At 38.7% G+C, this 23,219-nt stretch overlaps 1 protein-coding gene across 7 annotated transcripts in view; it reads right to left on the minus strand.

Annotated features, from left to right (window-relative positions):
• Positions 1-23,219, minus strand: part of COL11A1 (collagen type XI alpha 1 chain) — a 255,966-nt gene that overhangs the window by 161,881 nt on the left and 70,866 nt on the right. The window contains exons 6-13 of one of the 7 annotated variants that reach the window (XM_075936623.1): positions 18,575-18,691; positions 18,156-18,302; positions 17,860-17,961; positions 15,103-15,357; positions 9,464-9,526; positions 3,476-3,517; positions 3,080-3,142; positions 474-548 (exon numbers count right to left, since the gene is read on the minus strand). In XM_075936623.1, the coding sequence (XP_075792738.1) occupies positions 474-548; positions 3,080-3,142; positions 3,476-3,517; positions 9,464-9,526; positions 15,103-15,357; positions 17,860-17,961; positions 18,156-18,302; positions 18,575-18,691 (864 nt within the window). The remainder of the gene's footprint in view (positions 1-473; positions 549-3,079; positions 3,143-3,475; positions 3,518-9,463; positions 9,527-15,102; positions 15,358-17,859; positions 17,962-18,155; positions 18,303-18,574; positions 18,692-23,219) is intronic. The other 6 variants (XM_075936624.1, XM_014571895.3, XM_075936625.1 and 3 more) reach the window with 6 other exon arrangements.

Here is a 23,219-nt window from a genome sequence, read left to right on the forward strand (position 1 = left end):
AGTGTATGAGGCTTTCAATGGCTATTTAAAGGCCTCAGGGCTCCATGTACCACTGCTAATGCGGTAGCACTGCTGGCGACCACCTTGGGCCCTTTTGAATCTTTAGGCCCTGGGGCAAGTGTTCTCTTTGCTCCACCCCTCCCATCAGCAAGCCTGAAGAAAGTGGTGGAGAATAATATAATTAACAATTGAAAATTACAAAGGTATTTGAGCAAGCATAGTCCAATCACCCACATTTAAATTTGGCTGGGAAAGCCCGGGCTAGCAATTTTTCTTCTTGTGTGAAATTAGTAAGTGATCTTGAAGGATCACAAATGGTCACACACAGAAAATCTATTGTTCGTCTCATGCCAAAGACAGAGCCTGCTGGAGGACAGGAGATTTATTTTATCTTTTTAATTCTTCTTCTTCTTTGGAAGGAAAACCCATGATTTAACACAGGTCTGACAACTCTATAACCCCCCAGGACTTACCGGCAACATTAACATGGTACCTGGTGGACCAGGTAAACCATCAGCACCTGGAAGCCCAGGACGCCCTGCTGGTCCCTGTGAAATCAAAAGGGAATGGAGATTAATTAAACACATCTTTCTTATTACAGGGTCACGTGTATTCATTCTTGTACCTTGTGAATACATTTCATGTGTTTAAAAAAGCAGAGGGTCAGTGTGGGAGTCTGAATCAGTGTAAAAAGGGTATATAAATAAGTGGGTTTTGGGGAGACGTATCTAAAAAGGAGAAGCAAGAGATCATTTTTCTTTTTGATTGATCCAGAGATGATACTAGCAATAGTGAGCTATAATTACTTATGAAAGCACCGGTCATCATTCCATTTTTAAGTGTGACTTAAATTTTGCACTGAATTTAGGCATTCACCTTCTTTATTATGTATAAGTAATTCAGTGTATCCTTCTCAACATTACAGTATTTATTTTTACATAGATTTTAAGCACTTTGGGACACAATCTGCTTTTGCATTCTGAGTTTGTACAGCAACAAGCATCACAGAACTCGGGTCCAGGACAAGGGCTCTTAGATGCTGCAAAACTGTAAATAATTAATCACTCTGGGTATGTCTACACTAGCCCCCTAGTTCGAACTAGGACGGCTAATGTAAGCATTCGAACTTGCAAATGAAGCCCGGGATTTAAACATACCAGGCTTCATTTGCATGTTCCCAGGCGGGTGCCATTTTAAAATCCCCTTAGTTTGAACTGACTGCCCGTGGCTACACGCGGCAGTCAGAAGTTAATCCAAACTAAGTCCTTAGTTCGGATTAACTGTTACACCTCTTTGCAGTGGACTTAGTTCAGATTAACTTCTGATTGCCGTGTGTCACCGCGGGCAGTCAGTTCGAACTAAGGGGATTTAAAAATGGCGCCCGCCCGGGAACATGCAAATGAAGCCAGGGATATTTAAATCCAGGGCTTCATTTGCAAGTTCAAATGCCTATATTAGCCACCCTAGGTCAAACTAGGGGGCTAGTGTAGACATACCCTCTGTGTCTAAGGCTTTAAATAAATCCCTTTATTAGTTCTGAGTTTAAATCAAGTTTTAAAAATGTCCTTTAGTATATTTAGCACCTGTTGTCAGGTCTTATTTTTACTTCAATGTAAAATTATGTTAATAATGGAATGAGACTGTCTTCACACTTCCCAGATCATTGAAAAAATATTCATATATTTTGGGTAGACTATAGCTGAAAAAATTACATAGTAATTAAGACAGGCATTAATTGTTATTGTATGTAAACTCTGTGTGAACCATATACAATATTTTTAAATCAAACAATGAACTTTGTTTCTATGTTAATTTTTTAGAACATTGCTTATCAAAGATTTTTAATCTGAACTAAAAGCTTTGAGATACAAGAACAATTACAGCAATAGCCAGATTTTTATCTATCTAGAAAAAAAAAGCAGACAAGTAAAAAACAAAAACAAAAAACTCCTCCTAAATTGCATAAGCTACATTTCTGAATGAGTCACTTTGTAATGCTAAAGGAGTAAGCTTTCTTTGAGGCAGCATTGGGATCTGCTAGTACACATCCCTGCACTCACATAGAATTCTAGGGAAATTATTAGGGCTTTACAAGGATAGATCTTAATGCAGAATGATGACCTTGATGTCTTTACTGTGAGTGCTGTTTCATGTAGAATTTTACTGATCACTTATAACTTTACAAGCAAAAAAGAATACCAGCTCAAGCAGTGTCATTGAAATAACCTTAACTTTCTGTGTTACTTTATCAATTTTAACCATAAGGATATATGGAATTATTAAATCTATAAGAATAAAGATTGAGGAAAAAATGTTTATTCTAGTCCATTTTCTACATTTGGAGTGTTTGGTTTGATTTTTAAGTCAAATTATACAGTGCATAGTTGCTGTATTCTCAGTGTCTCCCAGACAGAAGTATTTCACGAACATACTAAACATTTCACTAAACTGTCACTAGTAAAGCAGAGTGACATTTATCTCATGTCTATTGCAATAGAAAATTTTCCTAAACTGAATGCATTTACTCTGTTTTAAAATTATACAAAAGGCCTGTGAGAACAATGAAGACTAGGTAATGGCTGCATTTCATATATTTTAAGCATGGCCACACCTAAGATCTCAGTATGTCCAGCATAGCTTAGACAGACAGTACCCATTGTTTCCATCATTTCAATTCAGATTTTATTATTATATATCATCACCTTTATTTATCCTTTCATTTGAATGATTTATTGTTCTAACATTTTTTAAAAATCTTACTCAGATTTATAGCAGAGATGTTTAACTGGATTTTTATTATTATTTTATTACATTTTAAACAAATTCCTACCTAAATAAAACAGTGAAACTGGGGTTAGATAGAATTTTTACTCCTAGAAATGCATGAGACACACATTTATTCTTTCTGCTGATTTTTCATTTTTGACCAGATCCCCAGCTGGTATAAACTGGTGCAGCTCCAGGAAGTTCACTTGAGCTACATTAATATACACTAGCTCAGAATTAGTTCCGTGAACTCTTACAATGGTTAGTGCAAATTATATCACTAATAAACTACATAATCAATATTTTGACTTACCCTCTCACCAGAGTCACCCGGGGGACCAGTGGGACCTTGTAAACCTGGGGGACCTGTGAGACCCTTTGAAAAAACAAAATGTTTATGGTAAATGACTGTTTGCAGTGGTGTGTTCAGCTTTTGTTTATTAAACATACGTTCAAGACCCATAAATGATTATCTCCAAATAATCTCCAAATAAAAAGGCAGAATTCCACCCCAGGGGCTCTCACTGAAAACACTTGAGCTGAGATTGTAAATCTTGACCTATTCTACTGTGTTGAGTACATTCTACATGTGAGAAATGATGCCTCTGGTTTTAAATATATCATTTCATATGTACTGAAGCACCATGGACCCACAACTGAATGCACTATCATGAAATGTAAAACAACAAAAATGAGAAATGAGACTTACAGGAGGTCCTGCTGGTCCCACTGGCCCTTCAACAAGCATCCCCTACAGAAAAAATGACACCAGATTATTATCTTTTTGAGAAAACATAAAAAAGCAAAAAATAAATTACAGTCACAATAAAATTAGCAAGGAGCTTTATGACATTATAATCCTTATGTTCCATAACCATCTGTTTGTTCTCATCAAAGCATAACAAGCTCTTTCTTCATAACTTCTAAGGTTAATATTTTCTCTCAGGGACCATATTTTGTACTTTTCAGTGCATCCATTGAAGTATATACAAAAGTTGCATAGAGGTTTCCTAAATTACTCTGGCAATGTCACATTTTCTGTGTTATCAATTTTCAAGGAAAACTATTAGCAGAATAGGCACAATAGTAACTCATACATGCTGATTTAACACTACTCTGTTTTTGTTTCATTTTATTCAAGTACAGTTTTGCTGATGGCTTCCAAGGTTATTTAGTGCAATTAGGAAAGAGCTGAACTGTAACTTATAATTCTCGAACTTTAAAAGTTGGGAAGACTTTCAGGTCTTGAAGATCCTGAATTTCTTGTTCCATGATGTTATCTGCATGCATACACACATATACTTATGAGGCTATATGCATACATACACACACCCCAACTGTCTCCTGAAACCATGCTTTTGGCATCTAACAGCTTCTCTGGGGATTTTCCTCCAAGAAGAAATTCAAAATGGAATATTGATGTAGTCTCAATTATCACACTAGAAGCTTTAAAAATAATGGGTTTGCTTCAGAAGCTTCCTTTTAGCATATTGATGGGGAAGGGGTTTTTATCATGGTATGCTTTACACAGCTTTACTCAGAACTGATTTTTAAAAATACTGGTGAAGAATTTGTATGTAGCTGTGGGGGATGACAGTAATTTATAAGAACCAGATATTCTGTGAACTAATGCAGTCTGAGCTTTACCATATGTTGTTGTGTTTGATTCTTGTCTTACTACTCATTCTCTGTTACCAGATTTTACATTTTGTGATCAATGACTTCTAGAAACACTAAATTCTGTGATAGTTTTGTGATACAAGCTCCCATTAAAACTTAATTTAAATTACCACATTTCTTTGCACTCCAGTCCAATGCATATTTGGAGAGCCATTCAGATTTCCAGAGGATAAAATGACAATCTATTACAGGTTGGACCTTGTTGGTCCAGCACCCTCAGGGCCTGATTGGTCCAGGATGAGGGATTTTTCTGGACCAGGGGAAGTCATATCAGGCCTGCCTGCTATTGGTTCCTCTTGGACCTGCCACCGGCCTCCTGGCTGGCTGCCCCACCCCTCCACGCCACCACCTCCATTGTCCTGCCAGTTCCCCTTGCTAAGTCAGGCAGCCCAGCTCCAGCTTAGCTCCTTGTGTGCCAAGCTCCTGGCCTCACCAGGCAACCCCTCTATAGTGCAGCGGGCTCCTGGCCATGCTGGGTAGCCCTGCTGTAATGCGCTGGGCTTCTGGCCCCACCAGTGTAGCCAGACAGGAATCCTCTCCCTCCCCCTGTAACATCCATCTTTGCTTGCCTGGAGCGCACAGGACATAGATAGAGCAGTAAAATCAGCATAGTCTTTGAAGCCTTGACAGAAGGCCCGGATATGCTGGCTGCTGTGACCCTGGATGGCTGTAAACAGAGATACATCAATCGCTGACTAAGAGGCTGCAAAGGAGTGTCCTTGACTGAAACCCATATTGATACGAACATACACTCGTCCGGGGGCAGGAGTCTCCTGCCCAGTAAAGAATGTCCAGTACTTACAATTTAGTTCTCTCTCTTGCAAGTGTAAATTAGGTTGAAACTCCCTTGTAAGAACTGGCATCACAAAGATGGACCAACACAATTTGGCATCTTAGATAAGAAAGAGGATATGGGCCCCTATGGGTATAAAGATGGGTCCAGCAGCACACTCACTTTGAGCGTCAATCTACCATCTATCTGCTGGTCGGGTTAGGTGATTGGCCTCCCGAGGTTCTACAGGGATGCCCACCTCGTATTTGTCTTTTCTAGGAATTGAGGGACTGGCCCTGGCCTGAATTGCTGGAGTCGAGAGGCACAGAAGGGGGTAAAAATTGGATGTGTCCTTTGTCTTAAGTGTATACCTAGATTTAAATCTCTTTAAAGATTAAGCTGTCACTTGGTACCATTATTTCTATTTTCTATCTTTATTTTCTTTGTAACCATTTTTAAGATCTATATTTGCTAGCAGTTAAGAAATAGAGCAATAGCCATTGTAACCATATGATTTATAAGCTTCTTTAATAAACCTATAACTGTTTAAACTTTAACCTGACTCCTTCAGTTGCTGTAACAGAACCAAGCACAATTTAAAAGAAATCCAGCTGGTCATAAGGGACAGATACAGGCAGAGCTGGGCATTTGGATCGTGTCGCTTCCAGGGAACAGATCCGTAGGGGCATCTCTCAGCCTTCCCTAGGCTGCCCACTGCAAAGGGATCCTGTATCCTAGCAGTCAAAATTTGAGGTGTAATAAGCTCTCCCTGTAAACTCTGGGGCATCTGTCAGCCTGTTGGCTGCCCACCACGAACGGACGTGGTCCTAGCAGTCAAAGACATGGACATTAAACTTCTTGGGGCGCCTGTCAGTCTTCCCTAGGCTGCCCGCTGCGATGGGACCTTGTGTCCCAGCAGTTAAAGACTCAGGTGTAACACACACACACACACACGCACTGCCCTGACCATCGGCTGACAGAATTGGCATAGTCGGCAGGATTGTGTTATTGGTTCAAATACAGCAGCATGAAGCCTGTCACGATTGACATGGATTTTAGCTGTATAGAGAAAGAGTTTGCCCAAGAGGGAGGGGGCAACCCTAAATGGGATAAAGAGATGTTAGGGAAAGGCGCTTGCACCTGGCTGTTAAAGGGTGTGTGGCAAGCAGCCTGCACTAGCTACTGGAACTTAGAAACAGAGCTGATAAGGGTTCAGAGGGAGAAGGAGGAACTGCAAAAACAATGCCAGAACCTAGATACCCGGGTGAGAACCCTAACTAAGGACATGGAGCATCTACAGGAATGGCTCCTCCTGAGGCTAGAGAGGGGAAGGAGAAAGTAATTAATGGGAAAAAATGAGCTTTTGGATCTGGCTTTAAGAATTTGCTGGCTCTAGCCCCCGCTCTCCCGCCTTCCACTGTAACCAAGATAAAACAGTACGGCATTCCAGCCGAAGCTATGGCTCCGGTCTCTGAACTAATTAAATATCTGAAAAAATGGGGAATCTTAATTCGTACCTACTCCCCGTATAATTTGCTCAAGAAGCATGCTCGCTAGGAATGGGCCCCCACCCAAGAGGAAGCTCTGAGACAGCTGATAAATGAGATACACACTTATCAGTCTATGGGTCCGACTCACCCTAATGCCCCATTTCATTTGTACCTCACTGTGGGAAACACAGGGATGTCCTATGCCTTATGGCAAGAAGGAGAAACTGTACCCAGCCGTCCCATACAATTTGGCTCGAAGTTATGGCAGGGGTCACAGTCAAATTACACGCCTTATGAAAAGGTGCTTCTGGCAGCCTACACAGCACTAAGGGAAACAGAGGAGCTAACCCAAGCTCAAGCCATAAAACTTCACACTCCTATCCCAATCATTAAGCCCATATTGGAGGGAAAGGAGTTGCCACCGGGAGTAGCCCAAAAGAAAATGACTGTCCAAAGATGAGCACTCTATTTACACCACAGACTTTGCTGCAGCATGGATGTTATGAAAACCCTATACTGAAAAGTTTAAATTTAGTAATAGCTGACTGCAATAATAAACATTCGGATTTACCTATTGAAAGGAATCAGGAGGTGTGGGGGGCTAATTGGAAAGCCCACCCTCCTTACCAAATTAATACTAAATAAACCTGTGTCATTGGAAAAAGTCATTTAGCAGGAATTAGAATGGACCATACAAAGGAAAAAGCATGTGAAAGGGGAAGGCAAAAGGTTTGGAGCCCTATAGGCATAGTTAAAGGAATAAGAAAAGTAATACAAACATTGGAAAGTTTCTAGGAATGAGAAACATTTTCTTTAAAAGGACGAAGCAAGTAATTTGAGGAAATGTAAAGGTAAAAAGTGGACTCCGTGGGTGTAACACACACACACACACGCACTGCCCTGACCATCAGCTGACAGAATTGGTGTAGTCGGCAGGATTGTGTTATTGATTGAAATACAGCAGCATGGAGCCAGACAACCCTGATGTGATGCACTAGGCTCCTGGCTCTGCCAGGCAGCCCCACTATGGTTTACCTAGCAGCCCACCTGCGGGGAGCCAGGCAGCCCAGCTGCCAGGCTTCCACCATGACCCTCTCATCCTGGAACAATGGGTGTTGTCAGACCAGGGAGACCTGGTTAACAGAGGTTCAAACTGTAGCCACCATATAAAGTTAAGACAAGATATTTCAGTAAAAAAAATCGGGTTTATGCTATTCATCTAAACTACAACTGTAGAACATAAATCTGCCTTACTGTACAAGATGCTTCATGGTCCCCACTGCTACTCTCCAGCTGAGAGGCATTCTTTATGCTACTGTTCCCTTACCATTGCTAATGTTAACAAATATGAATGCAGAATAAATAAGCACAGCATCAGTATGTTGCCTCATGATAGTGCTACATGACCCTATGATGCTGGTTTTAGGTATTCATATGACAGCATCAGAAGCTGGTATTTAATTAAAGAAATATAGGGATTTTGTTAGGTGGTCTCATGATGCAGGGGATAGTTAGATGAAAATTAACCAAAACCAATGATCCTGAGGCTATTTATCCCCAGTCCATGAGAAGATGAGGTCTGTCATAGAAACATCACAGCTGGCCTAGTCTATGGTAGAAGGATTAGTGTGAATGTGAATCTCTTCTTTATCTCCTCTGTTTTCTGTCTACAGAATAATATTGGTGATAGTACTGGGGGATATCATATATAATATTCTGAATTGCTATAGTTAGGTTACATGGTTTGGCACTGAAGTAATTACATAAGAACATAAGAATGGCCATACTGGGTCAGACCAAAGGTCCATTCTGCCCAGTATCCTGTCTGCCGACAGTAGCCAATACCAGTAGTGCCCCACAGGGAGTGAACCGAACAGGTAATGATCAAGCAATGTCTCTCCTGCCATCCATCTCCACCCTCTGATAAATAGAGGCTAGAGACACCATTCCTTCCCCGTCCTGGCTAATAGCCATTAATAGACTCAACCTCCATGAATGTATCTAGTTCTCTTTTAAACTCTATGGGTCTGTCTACACTACCACCCTAGTTCGAACTAGGGTGGTAATGTAGGCAACCGGAGTTGCAAATGAAGCCCGGGATTTGAATTTCCCGGGCTTCATTTGCATATTGCCGGGCACCGCCATTTTTAAATGTCCGCTAGTGCAGACTCCGTGCCCCGCAGCTACATGAGGCACGGACTAGGTAGTTCAGATTAGGCTTCCTATTCCAAACTACCGTTACTCCTCGTTCCTCGTTCCACGAGGATTAATGGTAGTTTGGAATAGGAAGCCTAATCTGAACTACCTAGTCTGTGCCGCGTGTAGCCGCGGGGCATGGAGTCTGCACTAGCGGACATTTAAAAATGGCGGCGCCCGGCAATATGCAAATGAAGCCCGGGAAATTCAAATCACGGGCTTCATTTGCAACTCCGGTTGCCTACATTACCACCCTAGTTCGAACTAGGGTGGTAGTGTAGACGTACCCTGTTATAGTCCTAGCCTTCACAACCTCCTCAGGCACGGAGTTCCACAGGTTGACTATGTGCTGTGTGAAGAACTTCCTTTTATTTGTTTTAAATCTGCTGCTCATTAATTTCATTTGGTGGCTCCTAGTTTTTATATTATAGGAACAAGTAAATAACTTTTCCTTAATCATTTTCTCCACACCACTCATGATTTTATATACTTCTATTTTCTCTTACTTATGAAAATCCCTAAGCACTTCAGAAAAGAAAATCTCTTCCCACATACTTACAGGTTCAACAACAGCTGGTTCTCCCTTCTGTCCTTTTTCTCCATAAGCACCATGTCCAGTCACCTGCCCAGTGGAAACAATGAAAATATACATTAAGCCTAATACCTCTGGGCATTCTGAAAAGTACAGACACTGTTGTTTAAAACTAAAGCTGGAGTGCCAACAAAAGTGTATCACAAACACAAATCTTACCTAACAATCATATTAAATACTTAAGAAAAAGCCCCACGAGGAGATCAGTAGAATATCTTTAATTATCTCATCCTGTGGTACTTACAGCAATGAAATTCCCCATGACTTTTTCAGTGGGACTTTGCTTCCCATTAAGACTACATGATTAGATCCTAAACATTGAATGTGCGTGTGTATAGTAGGGGGATTTTTAATAAGCTTATTTTTGGCATATGACACTACAGGGGATATGATTCTAAAGAGAATGGGAGTTTCAGAAGGGAGATGTACACTAAACTAAATTACTTGGGGGATGATTGACCCACTGTACTAGGAGGAAGGAAAATGCTTATACTCTAAGTTTTGCGGATGCAGAAATAGTAGGGGTGTGTCTGAAGGCAAGGAACCATTGTAAAATACCCTCTTGCTCCTCTAAGTATCCTCATCTGCATCCATTCCATAATGCTCTCTTGCATCATAATGAGGCAGAGGAAGAAGTGGAAATTGAACAAACCTAAGGGCTGCAGTTGCTGACTTGTGGCCCTATGAGTAGAGAAACTCAGACAGAGATGAAAGAAGGTGAGAACAGATGAGTTACTTATTTGCCCACCTTCCCTGACTGTTATGGAGATAATTTCATTTCACTGCGTCCACCTTGTCACAGACCAACCACTGCATTTTGTAGTTAGATCACTACTCCTTGGGCCATACAGCCAGGCTAGTTTTCTCAGGGCTCTCTTCTTACTCAGCCATGAAGGAACCTGTTTATCTCTCACTGGAATGTTATTTGCTATGCCCAAGTTTCATTTCTTGCTCTCCAAATTTCATTTCTTGTTCTCCCTATATATAGCATTTAGTCTAGCCTGTGACTCCATGCCGTAAGTAGGAAAACTATCTGAGTGACCATGTAAGCATTATCCAGCTATCTCAAGAATGGCCAGGTTTTCCTTTGGAACATATGAATTAACTTATGTAATTTTTGAGCTCTTTTCAGATTCAGCACAACAAAATGTACTGAGGCCAGGTTCGTGTCCTCAGAGTTGCAGAAAACAAGAAACTGATAGCACAAACTAATGCCAGAGTGCAGCTAGGAACAATGTAAGCTATAAACCAGGGACAGAGAACACTGAGTTTTGTACAATTGATGTGATTAATGATTCTACTCTTTGCCACTGCTCGTCCCTAATTATCTGTTTTTAACTTTAAAAATGTCCAAGTTACAAGTGTAGTGTAGAGATTTCTAATACACTTCTTGACTTCATCCTGACTGCCTTTTTTACAGGCCCATCAAATCAATATCTGATATGTTCAATCAGTGGCTCTCACGTGGCATAAATTTGAAATGATTCCATTGAATTCAACAGAGTGACTCCAGATTGCTCTAATGTAGCTGAGAGCAGAATTTGGATATATGTTAAAAATAGTAAATTAATTTAATTTGTGACAAACTATGTGGCTGTGTCTACACTGGCACCCTTTTCCGTAAAAGGGATGCTAATGAGACACTTCGGAATTCCAAATGCTGCGGGGGATTTAAATATCTACTTGAAAGGAGGAATAAGGGATCTTGTGGAAAAGGGTTTATTTTCCGCAAGATCCCGTCTAGACTGGCGCTTTTCTCCGGCAAAACCCCGAGCTGGAAAAAAGTGGCAGCCATGTTCATGCAAATGCCGCGGGGGATATTTAAATCCCCTGCAGCATTTGCAATTCCGAAGTGTCTCATTAGCATCCCTTTTACGGAAAAGGGTGCCAGTGTAGACACAGCCTGAATGATTAACATAATTCTCCATTTAACATACTCCTACAGTTTTATGCTAACATCCAGTCTATTACTTCAGCAAGCCATAACCTTTAAAACTTTTTCAGCGCCTCACAGATTGAACTTCTCTGTTATGTTCCAGCTCCCCTAATTTTTTTCAGTCTTTTGCTTACACTAATTCTAGCTATCGAGTGTTAGATGTGGCTCTTCCTAGATCAGACAATGTAGTTCTGACTTTCCCAAAAGTTTGTCTGTATGGTAAAGTCTTGCAATCCCTTCTCATAGCAACTGACTGTGCTGTCTCTGTAGCATGAAACTGAAGATCACTAATTTGTATCTCTGTGGTACGTTACCATGACACACTACAACACTGATTGAGCCCTGTATTACTCTGTGGATAATTTCACTTAAAACTGAAATATTTTGGAACAAATTTTCAAAGAGTTCGGTTGTTTGTAAAATACAGGCACACATTTGAGGATCTGTGCTTCTAATAAACTGATTGTAGGTAGAAATTAGATATTTAGAGGAAAGGGTGCTTTGCTTTACATCTGCCATTCATGCATATGCCAAGACCATCTGCACCAAAAAAAAAAAAAAAAAAATGGAGGCTGAGTTCTTTGGAAACTTGCCCCTTTTGCTTAAAGATCTGAGCCATTAGAAACACTCCAAAACTCTAATATGACAACATGACGTGGTCGGAAAGAAGGAGCTTTTCAAAGGCATCAAGGTCAACAGGGAACATGCCTCCCATTTATAGTCTATGGCAGTTGGATCACTAATTGCTCATTGTACTTTTGAAAATCTCATCCACAGTTAATGTAACGATATTGAGTTGATGTGAGATGGGGTTTGATTTTCATTAAATATTTATATTTGGGATTGCAACAACTGCATGATTTATAACTTAATTTATTATTAAAGTTCACAGAAAGCTACAAGGGATTAGAAAATAACCAGATGAAGGTGCTTCTTAGATTAAGATGCAGTCTAGCTACTTGGTATATTTAACCTGGCTTTAGCAAGTGAGGTAATTAACCCCTTGTGCTGTGTTCATTTCTATAGGCCTTTACATGGACTCTTAACAAAATGTTAAGCAACTCTCTCACATAATACATTTGTTTTCAAAGAATGAAAAAGTACTTTTTCTCAGTCATTGTTCTCTCATGGAACATTACATGCAAGTACCATCCATGTACCATATCATCTCCTGCCATTGATTTTTGCACAAAACGTCCCTTGATTCAAAACAATGTCAAAACATGGCTCATTGACTTCAAAATGTCTGTGCTTACATCTTGAGTGTCATGTACTTGTACTTTGACTACCAGTAAAAACATCACCAATTCATCATTCCAGATGTTGCCAGTACTTCTAGTATCTACTCATATGTGAACATGATCTATCATGGAATTGCAGATTGGTACATGCCATTTTTAATGAAACACACAATATGTTTTAAGGTTTGGTTCAAACTTGTGCTGTGTTTTTATTTGTTGATTTGTGTGTTTGACAGGGGCCTAAAGCCCCTTGGCTTTAGGGGTTTAAATCTGTGTTCTAATCAAAATCATGAGAAAATATTTGCACAAATTTTATTTACATAGAGAAAAATAAAAAGACCAAACACAACTATCAAGGTATTATACACCCTTCTATTTGGAAGCAACATCACCTTTGTGATCACGTGACACTGTAGTTCTGCTTAAAAAAAGTTGATTTTAGAGAAAATATGTGCAAACGGTTTGGCAATTTTCAATGCTCCAATTCTGCAATCCTAACTTGGGATAAGAGCGTACTCACATGGTTATGCCCTCTAAGGCTTATGATATTACTTACATGAATAAATGCTATTCATTATAAAGAAAATGTACAGAATCCAAAATTTATTTTTTTTCCCACTGAATGGATATTTTCTTTTGAATCTTCCTTTAAATTTTACTCGGGCTCTAGACTAATATGTTTTTAAATAAGATATGACACATCAGAGCAACAAAATCTAGCAACAAATACAATAGAAAAATTAGGGTTTGAAGAGTCAGAGATGAATCACTCTGTACTTTGACACTGAAAATGTTACCATTTTTCCCTCTTACAGTAGGGCAGGAAAGCAGATATTCACAGGTGTTTGGCCAGATATTAGTAACATGGCTTAAACAGGAGACTTCACGTTGTTTATCCAAAGCCACTTATTTTGCCCAGCAACCAAGGAGAGATGCTCTTAGATTAATCCTACTCTCCATAAGTTTATAGAATCATGTATCATTTACTGCATGGTATCGATGAAAATGCCTCTATTCTCAGGGTATATTCTCATTTAACATTAAAGGGATTCATATATAGTTATTGTTAATGCTTATGGAGGTTAAGAGCAAAAATAATTTGTAGCAGCAGAATATACCTCCATTTTGAGAATTTATACAGGTGAGATTTTTCTCGTGTACTTGCACACTGTTAGTACAGATGTTACTAGTTAAGTCATATTACTTGGGATTTTAGTGGTCTGTGTGCTGAGTCTAATAGTCTGCTAGGCAAGGCTGAGAGTTTTTTAAGAAGCTCTAGCCTGTCATCCTTTGATCCCTAATCCCTTTACCATCCCTTTTCAAGGGGGCAGCACTAACTCAGGGAGAACCAGAGTTTAAAATGCCAGCTCCTAAGCAACCAGAGGAGCTAGCCTACAGGATCAGGCAATACAGAGGCACTGATAAGATTTATTTACAAATACCACTACTATTGCATGGTTGAGAGAGGACAAAGAAGCAGTAAATGGGACATAAAAGCCTGGACCTGAAGGTTAGTGGAGAAAAGCAATTTCATGGCATGCCCCATCATATCCTAGATCAGTTTCTATTTTAGTTTGTGTGGGGAATAATACCAGGGTAGGTGCAGAGCAAACACTAATCACAAAATGTTCTCCTTCTACAAGAAGGGCTTTCCTATCAGAAATCCAATAGGAGTATTAGTCCCGTTTACATTTTGTACCCTTCTAGGAAAAATGGGCAGCTTGCTGTATTCACAGGAAAGCTAAAATCAATAGATAATAACCTACTAATGGTTTGGGGATGAAGAGGCCTGTACAGCAACAAAGAAGCAAAGGTCAACACTGAGCATGATTCACCAAATCCACAGGATCCTCCTGCTTTCCTATTGGATCCTCAAGGAACACACACAGGTAGCAAACCCAACCCCCTTTGTGATGCTATGGCTGGCTCTCTCACTCTTGAAGGAAGCATCAGCGAGCAACGCTGTGTTCTCCCACACAGAGTTGTGGCCTTTATTTCCTCCCTCCCATGGATATATCACAGATGGGTAGCAGGCACTCATGCACATTTAAACAAATAATCAGCTTAATAAAGAATATTTGCTCAAAACAACTTAATTCATCGTATAAAACTAATGAAAGTGATTATAATTCATGCTCGTATATGCAGTAAGTAGGACTTCTATTGTTTTCCATGTTTAGCTCAACAAATAATAATTTCATTTGATTCATGAGTTTTCCTTAGACAAGCCGGAAAGAGGAAAAAACAAACAAAAGGAGGTTCAGTAATGTAAATTAAAATATATGTTTGATCCAAAACTAACTGAATGTTTTCTGGAGTCTTCCCATTGCCTTCAAAGAGCTCTGGGTCAGGAGCTATCTTCTCCATTAACAAACAGCAAATCCAGAACAATGATATATCTCATACTACCACATTCTGCCCCAACTTACGCTTGTTTCTGTGATATCAGTCTCTGCTGGAACACCAGGACCAAACTCCTCATTAGTGGGACTGGTTGGTTTCTCTTCATATTCTTTATATTCATACAAATCATATTCGCCTAATTCTCCATCTACCAGAAGATCAGATTCACTGAGGTCTACTCCTCTGCTTCCATATTCAGAATCCTCAATTTTTTTATGTTCTGAATTATAATCCTCTCCAGTTACGTATTCTTCAGCAAATACTTCTTCAGCAGGATTATGCTATTCATATATGCAGCAAAGGTTCAGGGAATAGGAGGAATATGTGGGTTACTGTTAGTAAAGCAATGTATGCATTTGGAGATTGACAGTGATGACTTGTCTAAAAGAAGACAGAATAGTAGAAAAACAGCATGTTGACTTTTAATTAGATTTGAAGAACTGGGAAACCAGCCTTTAAAGTTAATTAAAAGTTCATTCTATGCACATGAGTATGTACAAAGAAGTAATGCATTCATACACTTTATTGGAGGGTTTTCCCAAAATACTGCTTTTATAACTGCATAAGCAATACACTATGTGCATTTGCTCGCTCAGAGCTACATCTCTGCCAGATACATCTAAGTCTCCTTGGTTGGTTTCACACTTTGATTGTATTCTACATGGTTCATAAATGTTTGACATTAAAACACATTCAGCCCAATAACCCGTGAACTAATTCAGATTTGTTTAAACAGTATCATACTAATTTGTATTGTGCAGGAAGTGCAAGCAATTCTTTAGTTATATACAGCATTCTTGACTTTAGTTATATACAGCATTTATTGTGTCAATAAATAACATTGCCAAGCTAAATGTTTCAACTTTTTTCCCTTTTCTAATGATTTTGCAGTACATTTTCACTAACACAAGTCTTGCGTCAAGTCTTTCATAGCAGTTTTTATATATTTGTCTTACTCTGAATTTCAACTGCAAAATTCATAGAAGATGAAGTTGATAATTTTAGAATGCTAAGTATTGCTTGCAGCTTCTTTCCTCAATTATGAAAACAGTGTAAAACCAAGCAATCAACTTATAAGCACCAAAGCTTCTTAGACAGAATCTTATCTCAAATATGCAAAGCAAATTGGAAGAAATTATGCATTTTTTATGATATAAGACTCTTGCAAGGAAGGTTTGGAAAGGATCAGGGCCAAAATATTGCATATATCAGCCATATGTCCTGAAACATTACACAGAGGTGAAATGATTTGTCCTCACACAGTGCTTCTGAAATCATTAACAATATATTGGTCTGATCATGATGGCATGAAAGTAGATGGGGATTAAAACAGAAGATCAGATTCTGATTTCATATCAAATTAACACCAGTATAACTTTACTAACAACAATACAGTTATTTCTCATTTACACCAGTGTGGATCAGAATTGATCAATTTTGGAAATCAAACACTTCTTTGTTTGCTTGTGAAAACCGGAGTTCAGAGTTCTGCATCAAATTTTGACTTTCTGTACAACACCTGCATACAGCTTCTGCTGAAGCAAAATTTTGGCACTTTGAGTGTGTCTTTACACTGTTGCACTAAATTATTGTAAATAATGCAAGGTGTTTATCCACAGCTTCCTCCAATTCCTGATGTTATTGATTTCAACTGTTGCAAGATAATCATGAAACCCTAGAATTCTGGTTTTGACAGTAGAAAGTCTTGCTCTTCACATTTCATTTTGGAGATGAACAAGTTGGAAGTCATGAAAGCAATTTGCCTCTTTTCTTGTTTTTTATCAAGTTATTAAAATCTGTTGAACTGTTGGGCAGTTGATTTCCAGGTCAACCTAGAGAGAGAATGCTGAGAACTGCAGCATTTCTTTTCATGGTCACATTGAATGAGTCATGACTGTTGCTTCAGGAAAAGAGTTGTGTTTTGTACATCTTTTCAAGCACTTCATGTTCATTCTGAAAGGATTATGTAAAAAACCTACGTATAAATAATTCTTCATTATAATTAGTAAACATCATTTTACTTAATGTTACTATAAACATGAAATAACATTCATGCTTTCAATTGTGGCTGTCTAAAAAGTTTTTTTAGCAAAATTTGTTGTCGTCTTCTGATTTTTCAACACATAACTTAAATATATAGTTACCAAAAAAAGAGCATGTAATATTTTGAATGAATATAATTCTAACAGCATGCAAAGGATTTGTTTGTTCTCCTTTGCAGAACTGTTAAAGGAAGTCATAGCTTTCAACTTGTTTCAATATGCTGCTATTTACATAAAGGAAAATATTTATTTTCAAAAATTTCAACTGGCTGAATATCAAAATAAGCAGTTTTAAGCAACAGCATACCAGTGGTTAGTTTCCTTATATACTTCAGTTCAGTATTAAAATTGTAAAAGAGAACTTTTGGGGTCCAGCGTCTAGTTTTCCTATAGGGATTGATCCATCACACCAGAGCTGCATAATTTTGAGCATGTAAGGTAAAAAGTGAAGAGCAAGATGAGGAGAATGGGAATTTGTCCCTGCTGTGAAGGCAGTAATGATTTGCTACTTGGGTGTAGCAAAGTAGAGTGACAGTCCTAAGGCCCAAAATGCCATACTACTAAGTGTCTCCTTTGTTGCCTGAGGATTTTACAGTCTTTACTTAAGCACACTAGAACCAATAGGAGCTTTGCCCAAGAAAAGACAGTAAGTTTTGAACCTAGTTGTTCATTAAGTCCAATCAATGAGTGTTACCCAGAAGCACACATATCTTTGCCTGAATTTTCCCCTCTCCTCATTACCTCATTAGCTTCAGTTGTTTGCCTGGGAGCTGCAGTCTGGGAAATCCCATAGTCAATTTCAGTCACGCTATATTCTTCTTGAAATTCATCAACAATATTGGCCTATATTAAAAAGAAAACACATTACTAAAAACATAGACTAACACAAATATTCAGCAAGAGTCACTATTTAATCAGGGAATGGTATTAGCCGCAGAGTATTCATCTAGTGGGGTTAGGGCTATGTATGTCTCATGATCAGAGATCTTCCAGTCTTGGCCTGGGAAAGATCTTGATTATTTCTTTGCTACCTTTACCCCTAGTTTGCCTTTTGCTGCTGCCTGGTAACTTTTCTTCTTCTTGGATGCAAAATGTTCAGATTTTTTTGTTGTAACCTTTGTGGGTTTGTCCTTTGATTTAGCGGCCACTGTCCTCTTCTTCTTTTTGGCTTTGGCTTTCTTTTTCTGAAAAATGTGGTGAAAGATGGAATGGGAAAAATAAATAAAATGAAAGAGAAATGCAGAAAGCCTGAATGAAGGAAAGGGAAGCAAAGGCAAAATGCATCCTGCAAGTCATGATGCCTTCCATTGCTAACTGAAAACAAATGTTATGGATACACATGAAAGGAGTAAGTGAAAGGGATACAATAAGTTCAATAAACAGATGACACAAAATGACAAACCACATGACAGAGGACAGCAGGATACTGCACAACAAATGGACCAGATTTTGTTACCTCTGTTTGTGCTATTGTCTCCATGAATAGTGGGGTTCCCTCTGTTACCGTTTCAGGCTCTTTATAATCTGCTTCCCCATATTCATAGTCATATTCGAATAAATCTTCAGTTGCGTACTACATTACAAATGGAAAAATATCAGGCATTTCTATGTTAGTAGCAGCAAACTATATTAGCAATACTGTACTGGAAAGCATCTTAACTTTACTTGGGAGTAAAGTTTAAGGGTTTTAAAGCAGCATGAACAATTCAACATAGTTAGTTATTCTAAAGCACTTATTATCAAGATTTATTTTCTTTTTTTGTAATACAATACCAAAGTAATGAAAAAGCAAGTACTGGTGACCATAAAATGATCTCCATTAAATGGCTGCACTGACTAGTCAACTAAAATTTAGATTATGGAATGTTCCCACTCTCATTTAATGAAACCATATATTTGTATATTTTTTTATGTACAAATAAGTTGATAGTAAAATCTTTCTAGCTGGAGGGAGTCCTCTACCTCCATAATCTCAGCAAAGAGGTACCATATTTCCACAAACTGTGATCTCTAGGGTACATCTACACAGCAGGGCTAATGTCAAATTAAGCTGCACAACTTCCATAGTTTAAATCAAAATAGCTTAATTCGGCCTTTGGCGCTATCTACACAGCAGGAAGTCAAAGGAAGAAAACTCTTCCTTCAACTTCCCTTACACCTCATGAAATGAGGGTTACCATAAGTCAAAGTAAGAAGTTCTCCAGCTTAACATTATTTCAAAATAAAGGCTTGTAGTGGAGACACACACTATATTATTTTGGAATAACTTCAGTTATTCCGAAATAACGCTGCTGTGTAGACATACCCTAGAAGTGATGCTCCATTTCCACTACTGACTTGTCATGTCTGAAGAATAATATCTGGAAAGCAGCAACTTTCTTGAAGTGGTAACCGGAACATCCTAGGATATGATGGTGTCACCCTATTAAGTAAATAGCCTGAACAGGAAAACAGCTACCTTCCTACTCAAGTCAGAAGCTCTATCCCCCAAAATTGCCCAGTACCTGTATAGGTATATAGTATATGGGAAGAGGGACAAGGATGCCTCTTGGACCCCTAGTAGTTCTGGCATCTATACCTGCAGTCCCTATACTTCTCTGAATCTAATCTCTGAGACTGGATATCGCCGCTCACAGCACTAGGCATTCCAAATAGGATAGTGGAGTCAAGGGGTGAGCTGGTAAGTAATATCCATTTCACACCTTTAAAGGGAGTAGCAATAGATATGCTCCTCTTGTATGCTGGGGAGCTCTTGCAGAGGCAGCACAACTTCATGGTTCTCTTGATGTCAGCCAATGCCTTAAAGTCACAATTAAATTAAAAAATATGGATTTTTTTGAAAATTTTTGTAGCTCCATTGATTTCAATGACACTACAAGAATTTACACCAGCTAAAAATGTGTCCCAACGATTTTTAAAGAGCAATTAGATTTAGAATTAGCTCTTTATTGGTGTGCCTGTGAACCTAGGAGTCAGGAATTCTGGCTCTGGCACTAACTCACTGGGTCAGATCATCAGATATAATAGGGAGCCACTTGGCATAGCTGGGGAAACAAGTCAGCTCCATTAAACTATGTTACACTCTCCTTATGCCTGGAGCTGCCTGGGATGGGTTTGCCCCACACTAATTTAAAGCAACCTCCTGACTACAAAAAAACTCTGGGAAGTTGTAATGCCGCATCAGGAACCCTTAAACTGAATAGATAATACCAAAGTACAACGTGTTCCAGCCACTCTTCCACTCCATTCAATATGATCCTTATTTTAGAGAGTCATGTCATTTAGGAGAAAACTTTGCATGACTCTCAGTGGGAACCAGGTACCTCACCATCCTTTCTACCTTTAAAATCTCTTTTATGCTCGTCCCCTACCACAGTGTCCCCATCTGTAAGACGAGGAGAATATTCGCCTACCTCAGTGGATTGCTGAGATCAATTACTTATATTTATAAACGGCTTTAAAGATTTAGAAAAGTATTAAATGCCATAATCATTATGAAATGTATTGAGGTTTCAGGAGAAATTGTTAGCAGGACTAAAACTATAGACTCTGTGTCCCAAAATAAGTTGCATTATTTGGCCAAAAGATGCTTGTTTACCACCTTGGGATGCTAGCCAGTCACCTTGGTTATTCATCTTTCACCTGAAGACTTCTTAATGAGAAGAAAATACAGAGAAGAGATTATTCTTCTCCAGTAGTATGGAACTGATCCTAAAAGTTCCTGTGCTGCTACAGTCCCCTTTGGCTAGACTTTTATCATTTTACCACTGTTCAATCCTAACTACTCACTGGTGTTTAAACAAAATGCACAATCTTCTACTATGATCGCCAATTTTGTTATTGATATTTCTATATTTTGAAATCAAAACCAAAACCACTTTGAACTCTTGCTTTTTCATTAAATAAAATTATTGTATTGAAAGTTTACAGCTATAAAAAGAAAATATAAATTTTTTTTAATTATCATGCAATTTTTACTTCCATATGGGAAAAAATAAGCTCCTGTTATATATTTATGTGATATATTGCTAAGTATAATCCCATAAAACTATATTTCATGTTTATAAATAGCACTTTTGAAAATATAGTACTGATTTAGTGAGCCTATGCATGTGACTTAAATTGTTATAATCTAGTGTAGAGCATCCTGTCTGTGGAATATTTTGGTGTTTTTAATATACCAATTTGTCAGAGACATACACTGTCTGAAAAAAAACATGCTTTAACTGTCTCAGAGGAAAGCTTCTACTGACATCCTCTATTTGGATAGGTTAAACAATCAGAATTTGACTTCATTGATATAATACAAAATAAGCATCATTTTAGACTAATGCATGTAAAATGTGGTGAGGAGTCCTATGGCACCTTATAGACTAACCGAAGTGTTGGAGCATAAGCTTTCATGGGCTAAGACCCACTTCATCAGATGCACGAAGTGGGTCTTTGCCCACAAAAGCTTATGCTCCAACACTTCGGTTAGTCTATAAGGTGCCATAGGACTCCTCACCGCTTTTGCAGATTCAGACTAACACGGCTACCCCCCTGATACTTGACAGCATGTAAAATGTGTGTTCTTATTCTTCCCCAGTTGCCTTTGGGTAAAGGTCCAATTCTTTTTCCAGCAAAATAAATGGAAAGATTTCAACTTTCAGGAGAGATTGCAAAGGTCTGCACATCCCAGAGATCAACTATGAGGGAATGGCTATACTAGCCACCCTAGTTCGAACTAGGGTGGTTAATGTAGTCATTCAAACTTGCAAATGAAACCCGGGATTTAAATATCCCGGGCTTCATTTGCATGTTCCTGGGCGCTGCCATTTTTAAATGCCCAGTAGCTCGAACTACCTGCCCGTGACTACACGCGGCACGGGCTAGGTAATTCAAATTAACACTCTTAATTCGAACTACCGTTACTCCTCATTGCAGGAGGAATAACGGTAGTTCGAATTAAGAGCATTAATTCGAACTACCTAGCCCGTGCCGCGTGTAACCACGAGCAGGTAGTTCGAGCTACCGGGCATTTAAAAATGGCGGCGCCCGGGAACATGCAAATGAAGCCCGGGATATTTAAATCCTGGGCTTCATTTGCAAGTTCGAATGACTACATTAGCCACCCTAGTTCGAACTAGGGTAGCTAGTGTAGCCATACCCAGATGGTGCTCCTTTTGTACAGATAGGGAACTGGGAAGTAATCAAAGGCAGTTGTTTGGGCTCCAGCAGCTTTGAAAACAGGTAAACACAGTGAGTTCCTAATGAAGAACAAACCTGTAATCAGAAAAGGAAATTGCATTTTGAAGTGTCTAGGAGGCAATTCACAGCCATATACAATAAAAAGAAATACATATTGCATCAAAAGAGCCCTTTAAACTATCAATGGATCATAAATCCATAAAAAGGGTATGTTCATTTTCTGCCAGTAGGTCCTTGACAATTGTACTGATATGGAAGGAAAAAGTTCTGTCTTCAAGGGAATACAAGAAATCAAACTCAGTCACCCTCATGGGCCAGCCAGAGAGAATCAATCACTTATATTTAAATGCACCTGAAGCCAAAAAAAAATGGGTCAAATTTGTCCTGATGTAATTTCCATGGAAGTCAATAGAATTTTGCCAGGAATGAATTATTCTAAATGGCATTCATGCAAAATCCAAGGGGAGGGTAATCAAAGATGTTTAGGGAAAATACTATTTCATTAATGGGAATTTAAAAGAAAAATATATCATTGGGAATTAGTTCAGTTTAATAATTGTCCAAAGGAAATATATTAACTGTATAAAATAAGCAACACAATGAAACAGAGAAGTAGTGAACAACAGCATCCCAGTGAAATGGAAAGTCAGTAAGCAATAGCTCTCACTTTTCTATTCATTTTGCACTTTTAACAAATGTATTTATGTTTTGCTTAGTATTCTAGTTAACTTACAAATGTTGATACAATTGCATTCCTGAAGGTAAAGCTATCAGGCTTGTGCCAACTCAGTGGTTACTAAAATTATAAGAGCGGGTTATAGAACGTTCTTCATAGACCACAAACTCAAAAGAAACATTGACTGAAAAAGAAATCTGTGCCAAGTATGTTAGTATAAAAAAGGAGCATGGTG

Source organism: Pelodiscus sinensis, chromosome 9, assembly GCF_049634645.1.
Source record: "Pelodiscus sinensis isolate JC-2024 chromosome 9, ASM4963464v1, whole genome shotgun sequence".
Taxonomy (NCBI): Eukaryota; Metazoa; Chordata; order Testudines; family Trionychidae; genus Pelodiscus; species Pelodiscus sinensis.